Source organism: Argiope bruennichi, chromosome 10, assembly GCF_947563725.1.
Source record: "Argiope bruennichi chromosome 10, qqArgBrue1.1, whole genome shotgun sequence".
Lineage (NCBI taxonomy): Eukaryota > Metazoa > Arthropoda > Arachnida > Araneae > Araneidae > Argiope > Argiope bruennichi.
The window spans coordinates 12884693-12894981 of NC_079160.1; the positions used below are offsets into that span (position 1 = coordinate 12884693).

At 33.5% G+C, this 10289-nt stretch overlaps 2 protein-coding genes across 2 annotated transcripts; one reads left to right on the forward strand and one right to left on the reverse strand.

The window, feature by feature from the left end:
* The first annotated feature begins 267 nt into the window (after positions 1-267).
* LOC129989204 (uncharacterized) lies at positions 268-804 on the forward strand. Its single transcript, XM_056097583.1, has one exon. The coding sequence runs from the start codon at positions 268-270 to the stop codon at positions 802-804; it is 537 nt and encodes a 178-aa protein (XP_055953558.1).
* A 6045-nt stretch (positions 805-6849) lies between these two features.
* LOC129989211 (uncharacterized) lies at positions 6850-9560 on the reverse strand. The gene is made up of 2 exons (XM_056097591.1): positions 9142-9560; positions 6850-6979 (listed from the first exon to the last, which is right to left on the reverse strand). Exons 1-2 carry the CDS (start codon positions 9558-9560, stop codon positions 6850-6852), a joined length of 549 nt encoding a protein of 182 aa, XP_055953566.1.
* Between the last annotated feature and the right edge of the window lie 729 nt (positions 9561-10289).

Below are 10289 nucleotides of genomic sequence, written 5' to 3' on the forward strand. Positions count from 1 at the left end.
TCAGCTGACATTGCTTATCCTATAGTCTGTGTAAACAAGAAGAATGGATCTATCAGGATGTGCGTGGATTATCGAGCTTTGAATGCAGCGACTAAAACTGACGATTTTCCCATGGAAGACGCAACGGAATTAATATATTCCATAGGACAGGCAAATGTGATTAGTGTGTTAGATCTTTTGAAGGGGTACTATTCGCTTCCCATGGAAGAAGATTCGCGAGATTATACATCTTTTAAGGCCCATAGAGCACAATATCGTTTTAAGGCAATGCCTTTTGGGCTGAAAAATGCAGCTGCAACTTTTCAAAGGGAAATGAACAAAGCATTGTCACCATACAGAGAATTTTGCCGTGCTTATATTGATGACATTGCTATATTCTCCAATGATATTCCCTCTCACTTGAAACATCTTCATTTGGTGCTGGATATATTGGAAGAGCTGGAATTCACTATTAATCTTTCAAAGTGTGCTTTTGCGAAATCTGAAATTTCATACCTGGGACATATAATTGGCTCAGGAAAGCATCAAGCTGATCCAGCTAAGTTAGAAACGTTCTCTCGTTTGCCCGTACCTGAAACCAAGAAACAACTACGTAGTGCTCTTGGTCTGTTCAACTATTATCGTGATTATATTGCGAATTTCACCGAGATTGCCTTTCCATTAACGGAACTAACTAAGAAAAGAAGCGCAGATGTGTTGCCATGGTGGGAAATGCATAGTGTTGATTTTGAAAAATTAAAAACAGCATTGTTACACGCTCCTACTCTACACACCCCGAATATGAGCCTTTGTGATTCATTGTGATGCCTCGTCAATCGGGATTGGCTCGTGTTTATCACAGACTGTTGATGGAAAAAAGTGCCCTATCGCTTATGCAAGTCAAAAATTAAACAAAAGCCAACAATCTTGGTCGACAATCGAACGGGAAGCATTTGCTATAGTTTGGAGCTTGAAAAAGTTTGAAACCCTTGTGTTTGGATCCGAGATCCACATTTTTACCGATCATAACCCCCTTCCCTATCTGACCAAGTGCGCTCCTCAGTCATCTCGACTACAAAGGTGGATATTTGCCTTGCAGAGATTCAACATAACATTAAAACATTGTCCTGGTTCTAAAATGCCGCATGCTGATTCTCTGTCACGTTTATTACCAAAATAGACTGAAAAACATTTTTTTAGTACTAATATCATTTTTCTGTTTTATATATCAATATGGGATTAGTGACTATAAAATAATAATAATTTGTACTTGATATTTATGTATATTTGTTTTAATGTTTTTTTTAATTATCATTTTCTTAATATGTTGAACAATTGGTATTCTCAAGTTTGGTTAAGAGTATAATGTGCAAAACTATTTGAAATAGGATTAGTTACAGGAATATAGCTTTTTCTAGTGTTTGTTATAAATTTTCATTGAGCAGTTTTGGTTATATTTGAAAAATCATTTGAGTAATGTTTATCAAGTGAAATCCTTTCTTAATTATGTATTAATGTTTACTAAGTGATTATATTCATTATAAACTTGTGTTTATTAGTTGATAAGTGATTATATAATTATTAAGTATATATTAATGTATATTAACTAATAAGTGAGTTTCTTATTATCAAGATGGTATTTATATTCAATTGTGCATTTCTTATTTTACCTCATTGCTTTCTTAAATGTTTGTTAGTAATTAGTTATTCATTCGAGTTAACTTTGCATTCGTGTTTATTTTTATTTGAATAATTTGATGTTATTAGATACCTTTTAAAATCCAATTCACAATTTTAATTCAGAGGTACATTTATGTTTTCATATAAACACTACTCTTACGTTGGGGGTGTAGTGATTGGATTTTGAAGCGTCAGGAAATAAACGTTCATAGATGGCGCTAGACAACTAGCGCGAGTGAATTTAAAACAGTGATGTCATTCGAGTGTTTGCTCTTGGAGAAGAAGGAGTTACTGAGCAGAGTAACTCGAACGAATCTGCAATAATTTTTCTATTTGCCTATTTTTTAAAAGTATCACGCACCAGCCACGACAGAGTGGATACTGCGCATGTGCGTGAACCTGACTCTTTAAATTTCGATTAAATATTGAAATATTTTGATATTAAATTTTATTTTTGAAATATATGAGTTGGAACAATTTTTAGTAACTCTCGTAAAAATGGAAAAAAATACCATAAATAAATTTTTAAAGAAAGAAGAAGAAATATAAAAAAGATTTCCGCTTCGCCATTCGAACTGAACACCTTCAAAAAGTCAGTGCCGATCTAGAAACCAATCCTTGTACCCCGAGAGCGTCAGAAAAGTATAAGACTCTCATTAAGGGTATCCCATAAAAGTATTAAACATGGTGACAATCTGGTCTAAAAGCACAATGCTAAGTATAGGAGTGGATACTGCGCATGTGCGTGAACTTGACTCTTTAAATTTCAATTAGACATTGAAATATTTTGATATTAAATTTTGTTTTTGAAATATATGATTTGGAACAATTTATAGTAACTCTCGTAAAAATGGAGAAAAATACCTTAAATTAATTTTTAAAGAAAGAAGAAGAAATATAAAAAAGATTTCCGCTTCGCGATTAAAACTGAAGACCTTCAAAAATTAGTGACTCACAGTGCCGATCTAGCCAAAAATCCTTGTACCCAAAGAGCGTATAGACTCTCTGAGAAGTATAAGACTCTCATTATGACTATCCAATAAAAGTATTAAACATGGTGTCAATCTGGTCCAAAAGCACAATGCTAAGTATAGTAGTGGATTCTGCACATGTGCGTGAACTTGACTCTTTAAATTTCGATTAAATATAGAAATACTTTGATATTAAATTTTATTTTTGAAATATGCGCTTTAAAACCATTGAAATCAACTCTTGTGAAAGTGGAGAAAAATGCCTAAAATAAAGTTAAAAAAAAAAAAAAACTAGAAGAAGAAGAAACATGAAAAAGCTTTCCACTTCACGATTCGAACTGAAGCCCTTGAAAAATCAGCAGCTCGCCCTACCGATCTTGCCACCAATCTTTGTATCCCGAGAGGATCTTAAAAGTATAAAACTCTCATTATGACAATTTAATAAAAGTGTTACACATGGTGTCAATCTGGTCAAAAAGCACAATGCTAAGTAAAGGAGTATATAATGCGCATGTGCGTGAACTTGCTTGTTTAAATTTCGATATTAAATTTTATTTTTGAAATTTATGATTTCAAACATTTGATAGTAACTCTCGTGAAAATGGCGAAATATACCTAAATAAATTTAGAAAAAAAAGAAGAAATATAAAAAAAATTTCCGCTTACAGTTTCGAACTGAAGACCATCAAAAGTCAGCGGCTCGCCCCGCCGATCCAGAAACCAATCCCTGTACCCCGAGAGAGTCTGATAAGTCTAGGACTCTCATTATGACTATCCAACAAAAGTGTTCAACATTGTGTCAATCTGGTCTAAAAGCAGAATGTTAAGTATAGGTGTTAATACTGCGCATGTGCGTGAACTTGACTCTTTAAATTTCGATTAAATATAGAAATATTTTGATATTAAATTTTATTTTTGAAATATACGATTTAAAACAATTGATAGTAACTCTCTTTAAAGTGGAGAAAAATGCCAAAAATAAAATTAAAAAAAAAACTATAAGAAGAAGAAACATGAAAAATCCTTCTACTTCACGATTCGAACTGAAGCCCTTGAAAAATCAGCGGCTTGCCCTATCGATCTAGCCACTAATCCTTGTATCCGGAGAGCGTCTTAAAAGTATAAGACTCTCATTATAACTATCCAATAAAAGTATTAAACATGGTGTTAATCTGGTCTAAAAGGACAACGCTAAGTGTAGGAGTGGATTCTGCGCATGTGCGTGAACTTGACTCTTTAAATTTCGATTAAATATAGAAATATTTTGATATTAAATTTTATTTTTAAAATATATGATTGGGAACAATTTATAGTAACTCTCGTAAAAATCGAGAAAAATACCTTAAATAGACCTGCAGACAAGCATAATGCACTATGTCATTTTATTCAAAAGGCCGCACATTCGTACTGCAGCGCCACGGTATAAGATTCTTAATACGTTTAAGTAATTCAAGTTTTAAATGAGAAGGTAATCTTGTCTGAAAGTAGTGCTAAGAATATGGATGATCTCTGCGCATGTGGAAGATCCTTACATTGAAAATTTCAATTAAATTTTCAGATATTTTGAAGTCAAATGTTCTTTTATGAAGAAGGAAAATTGGTCGAAATCGTAAAACTCTAAATTTAATATTAAAATAATAATGAAAATAAAAGAAAGAAAAGAATAAAAAATATATAATAATTAATCTTAGGTTTCCCCACTCTACCTTGAGACAAACAAAAAGCAGTATAATGCTCTATCTCGATCTATTCATAAGGCCACGCATTCCTACTGCAGCGCCACTCTAAGATTCTTAGTACATTTAACTAATTCAAGTTTCTAATGCGATGAAAATCTGGTGTGAAAGAACAATGCTAAGAATACGGGTGATCTCTGCGCATGTACAAGATTTCAACACTTAAAATTTGAATACAATTTATAGATGGTGTGGAAACAAATTTTCTTTTATGAAGTACTAATGCTAGTCGAATTCGCAACAATTGTAAAATTAGTATTTAATTAATAATGAAAAAATAAGAATAAAAATCTATAAAAATTAATCGTCGGCTTCCTTACTCTACCTGCAGACAAGCAAAAAGCAGGATAAAGCATTATGTCGTTCTATTCAGAAGGCCACACATTCCTACTGCAGCGACACGGTATAATATTCTTAATACGGTTAACCAATTCAAGTTTATAAATGAGATGGAAATCTGGTCTGTAAGCACAGTGCTAAAAATATGGATGATTTCTGCGCATGTGCAAGATCTTTAAGCTGGAAATTTCACTTAAATTTTCAGATAGTTTGAAGCCAAATGTTCTTTTATGAAGAAGGAATGTTGGTCGAAATCGTAAGAAATCTAAATTTAATATTTAAATAATACTGAAGAAAAAAAGAATAAAAAATATAGAAAAATTAATCGTAGGGTTCCCGACTCCACCTTGAGACAAAAAAAGCAGTATAATGCACTATCTCGATTTATTCATAAGGCCACACATTCCAACTGCAGCGCCACAAACAGACCAGGGTATGTCATTCATGAGTGCACTTACAACGGAGTTCCTGGAAATATTTGGAGTAAAACTAGTCAGAAGTTCTATTTACCATCCTCAAAGTAATCTAGTAGAAAGAATGCATAGAACTTTGAAGACGATTCTTAGAGTCCTGTGCCTTGAAGCACTTCCGGATTGGGAAAAAATTCTACCACAAGTTCTTTTTGCCCTATGAACTGTTATACATGACAGTACCTAAATTTCTACAGCTTAATTAGTTCATGGAAAAAATCTAAACACTCCTGTAATGTTGTTATACGAGAAACTAACAGAAGAAGACCCAGTGGAAAGCAGTGTTATCGAATATGTTTTAGAACTTATTAACACAATGAAGAAATGTCAAGAAGTGGCTGTCAAGAATATGGAAGATGCCAAACAAAAACAGAAGCTATGGTACAATCGCAAGACCGTAAAGCGCCAATTTAGACCTGGTGAACTGGTTTCGGTGGTGGCTACGTCCTGACCTACCAAGTTATCTGTCTAATGAATAGGTCCTGGAAAAATAGTGCAGCACCTTTCTGAAGCAAATTATGTCGTCAAGTTTTCAGAGAAAGATAAAACATCTGTGTATCATGTAAACATGCTGAAACATATCATCAAACAGCGGAAAATATAAATTTATTGTACTTAGAAGATGATAAAAAATCTTCAAGACGAAGAAGGCATGCCAAATTTAGAACTTGATCATGATGCTTCTGAATGGTCAAAGCTCATTAGTGACATTCAGCTGAATTCAAAACTTTCACAACTTCAACGACAAGAATTCAAAGAACTTTTATGTAAATATAGTAACATCTTTTCAAATAATCCTGAATGCACTGATTTGGTTGAAAATGATATTGAATTGGAATCTAATAGACCAATTGTTGCAAAGCCTTATCGTATGTCTGCTCGTCAAGTTGATGTTCTAAAAGCAGAAGTTAATAAGATGATAGAAATAAAAATAGTAGATCCAGGAGAATATGATTTTACATCTCCATTAATACTTGTTGAAGTTCCGGGAAAGGGTGCAAAGCACTATATTGATTACAGAAGATTAAACAAAGTAACTCGAACGCAGTATTTCCCTTTGCCAAACATAGAAGAACTCATAGAGAAAGTGTCAGCAGCTAAATATATTCCTGTCTTGCATCTCACTAGACGATATTGGCAGATCCCATTGAGTCAACGAGCACAAAGATATTCTGCTTTTGTAACAATTTTTGGAACTTTTAGACCCTTGAGGTTACCTTTTGGTTTGAAAAATGCGCCATACTACTTTAACTTCAGTCGACTTATGGCTAATTTATTAAGAAACTGTGAAGATTATGCAGTTCTTTACTTGGACGAGATTTCTATATTTTCACAAAGCTGGGAATATCATGTACGACACATAGAAAACATTCTTGATTGTTTAAGTTCATCTAAGTTGCATATTAAACCGTCAAAATGTCAGTTTGCTCTAGCCCATGTAAAATATCTTGGACATTTAGTGGGTCAAGGATTTAGACAACCATCAGAATTAAAGGTTCAAGCTATAAAGGAATTTCCAACACCTACCACGAAGACGCAAGTCAGAGCCTTTCTAGGTTTAATGGGATACTATCGTAGATATACATTCCAGAGTTTTCAGTAATTGCAGCTCTTCTTACCGACTTATTAAAAGGTAAAATTCGAAAATTCTAATGTTGACTTAAATGAAGCATGTCAGAAAGCATTTGACAAACTCAAGGACAAATTAACTGGAAACCCAGTTTTATTTTGTCCTGCTTTCACGAAACGTTTTATTCTCCAATGTGACGCATCAAATATTGAAACTGGTGTTGTTCTTTCCCAACTAAATGAAAAGAATGAAGAACATCCCATTATGTTTTTGAGTAAAAAGTTTTTTAAGACTGAGCAGAAGTACAGTACAACTGAGAGAAAGTGTGTTTCTATTACTTTTGCCGTTCAAAAACTAAGATGTTATTTAGAAGGACATCAGAAGTTTGTGATTCAAACAGACCCCAACCCCTTAGTGTGGTTGGACAAAAATGTGGGAACTCACCCAAGACTCTTGAGATGGTCCTTACTCTTACAAACCTTTAAGCATGAAATGGTGCATAGGAAAGGGAAAGAATATCGGAATGCTGATAGTTTAAGTCAAATTCCTTAAGACTTTTAATTATCATTTTGTTTGTGTCATGCCTTTCATATTCAAACTAATTATTTGCATTTATATATATTGATTTTTCTGTATTTCGTGTTTGTTATACATATCAGTTTTTTTTATTTATTTGTATTTCCAGTATCAGTATTTTCTTTCAGTGTTTTTTGTTAATATCAATCTTATCTTTTGTTTTAAAAGAAAAATATTTAGAAACAGTTTTGTAAAGGCACTGTTTCAGATAGGTTTGATACTGTAATTGGTTGATAGAAATTGGAAATTGGTTCTACTGAACACTTGCCCTAATTGTTTTGTTTTGTTAAGTATATTTTCAGGTGTAATCCAGGTACAAAACATTTTTGGAGCCTTAGAAAAATTTTCCCCCAGGAAGGGAGGAATAAAGACCGTAAAGAATTTGACCTGGTAATTGCCAGAACGGCCGATAGATGTCAGCACAGTATACGTTTAGATAAAAAAAATATGATATCACACCGGTAGTACGTTTTGCAGACTGAGAGTTCTTTTTCGGCGGGAGTCAGCGTGATGTGTGGTGTTGAAAGTAAAAGGCATTGATGCCTGGTGATGATGTTCTATCCTGTACATTAAGATGATGGTCGTGGGAATGGGTATACAAATGTTGTAATGTATGAATTTCCTATTGTTTATATGTTTGTGAATGTTTTTATGTTATATATTTTGTCCAACTGTGATATTATAAATAAACAAGTTTAAAAAGATAAATTTGGCGTAGTCACTCGGCTGTGTTTTGATGACATCATAAAGCCAAAGTTGAAGCTTTTAAAATGTACACTGTCTTTTTCTTCAATACTGTTTTTTAACCCTCCAAGTGGCAAACCCGTCTTAAGACGGAATCTTTTTTCCGTTCAAAACGGCGGGCCCGTCTATAGACGGAAACAAAAAAAAACCCCTTAAAACTGTCGCTGCCCGTATTTTTACTGGTTGCTGTTTTTCCCTTCCCCCAATCTCAAGCTGTGCGATAGGTTGCGTGGCCAGAGCGGACGTGGCTAGAGCGGACACATAAGATTTCGTGGTCAGAGCGGACACTCCGAAACTCATCGTGGTTAGAGAGGACACATTTTCACCCCATCTTAGAACAGATATAGGGTGCAGATAAATAAGTAAATAAATACTTTTAAAAATCACAAATATAGTTTAAAACAGTATTTTAAGTGGCAAATCTCTTTCACGTGGGATAACGGTTTTTTTTACCGAAATTTTCGGTTTTTGCACTCAATTATCAAATTACAAGGATAAATACATTTTTGCCAATCAAATTTGATTATTTATATTATATTATAGTGCGAATGCATTTTAAACATTAAAAATTAATAGTAAGTAACAGTATAATGAAGGGTATGAACGAATTTCAGGGATTTTGTGGAAAACTGTAATTTAGAGTCAAATAAATTTTAGAACAGGTGCAATTGCCATAAAATTAATTAGTTTCATTAATGTAAGTAAAAATAAATAATAGAAGTAAAATATATAAAACAGATACAAGTAAATAAAAAAATACAAGTAAATAAATACTAACTAACCTTTACTATAAAAGCATAAATATCATTTACCATTGGATTTAGTCCAACCTAGTTATAAAACTTAAAGATTTTAGACATTTTTCTAAATTGTTTGATGTTTCGAATTCTTTTAGGATGTTTTCAATTCTTTCATCCAATTTTACATATGCTTTTTTCCTTTTTATTACAGGGTCGCCTAATTCTCTGGATTTCAAATTAAAAGACACTTTTTGTGTTTCTTCTTTTAGTATTTTAACTAATAAGTGGACATTAGGTTGATTTCTGCCAGTGATTGCATTTAATTTGGAATTCCACCCTTCAACAGAATTATTTGTCCTATGACGCTGTCCATATACATTCCATACTTTAATGGGTATATTTGGATTGTCCATCCACTGCTCGACAAAATAATCAATGAATGTGGTAAGTTTGTCAATGCTAAAGGCTTTTTCCCATACGATGCTCCAAGCATCATCTATGTGTTCAATTGGCAAGTAAGTTAATGCAGAAATCATTCTACAGACATTTCTTATATCTTCGTGCTCTTTATATTCCTTTACTACACCCATTTCTTGTATCTTACGCCACAAACACTGATTAAAATGAAAGTTACAACCGGAAATTGTCGAACTGGGAAATTCTAACATGCAACTATTGATGGCTGCGGCTTCAAAATCCAATTTTATAATGTCCGGCTTCCACTTAGGGCACCAACGTTTCACTTCCTGAAACATTGTAATGTAAGTTGCTTGTCTCTTATCAGGCAGAAATGCAAAAAGCGCTGGATAAACGTTGGTCTCAGTTGCTGTACTCCTTAAATCGACGTGTATTGTATATATTTGAGCAAACTGTTTCGGACAACTTTTAAATGTTCCATCTAAAAAAAGGTCTTTCCATTTTCCAAAAGGTACCGAGATTCTTCTCCTCCAAATACTAAAATCCTGCTATCTTGGTCATTTTGAAAATCTAAACGAAGAAAGTTTTCTCCATTTAAAAGCATAAGTGTATCATTTGCAAACTGAATGTCTTTGGCATTTTGGGGATTTTGGGTAGCTCCCAAAGCCTTTCTCCTCTCCTTACATAAAACAGTCTTGACATTGGAGTACGTCGATATTTTAGTAACGAAATCATAACCTTTCTGATATAATTCTGAAAGTTCTTCTTGAAATATGTGGGGAACGGGAACTGATGTTTCTTCTCGGACTCTTTTTCTGCAAGTCTCTAACTTGCTCTTAACTTCGATCTCAGCAACGTTGGGCACGCAAGAATGTTCAGTTTTCTTCAGTACCTCGTATTGAAAATTTGTCTTTGCATTTCCTTTACAGCGATGTGTCTTTTCTTTTACACGTACCCAACTCATTCCTAGTTTATTTTTTCGGTGCAAACGATGTGGGTAATCGTCTACAGCTAAACATTCTTTTCCTTTTTTTGTAGAGAGTAATTTTGTTGAAATGGCTATGGGT

Excerpts from the sequence above, each read along its gene's own strand:
- LOC129989204 (XM_056097583.1), top strand. The coding sequence starts at position 268 with ATGCCTTTTGGGCTGAAAAATGCAGCTGCAACTTTTCAAAGGGAAATG.
- LOC129989211 (XM_056097591.1), bottom strand. The coding sequence starts at position 9,560 with ATGTTTCAGGAAGTGAAACGTTGGTGCCCTAAGTGGAAGCCGGACATT. Across the intron at positions 6,980-9,141 it reads ACAAATAATTCTGTTGAAGG|TTGGGAAAGAACAACACCAG; the intron begins GTGGAATTCCAA and ends CTTTTCATTTAG.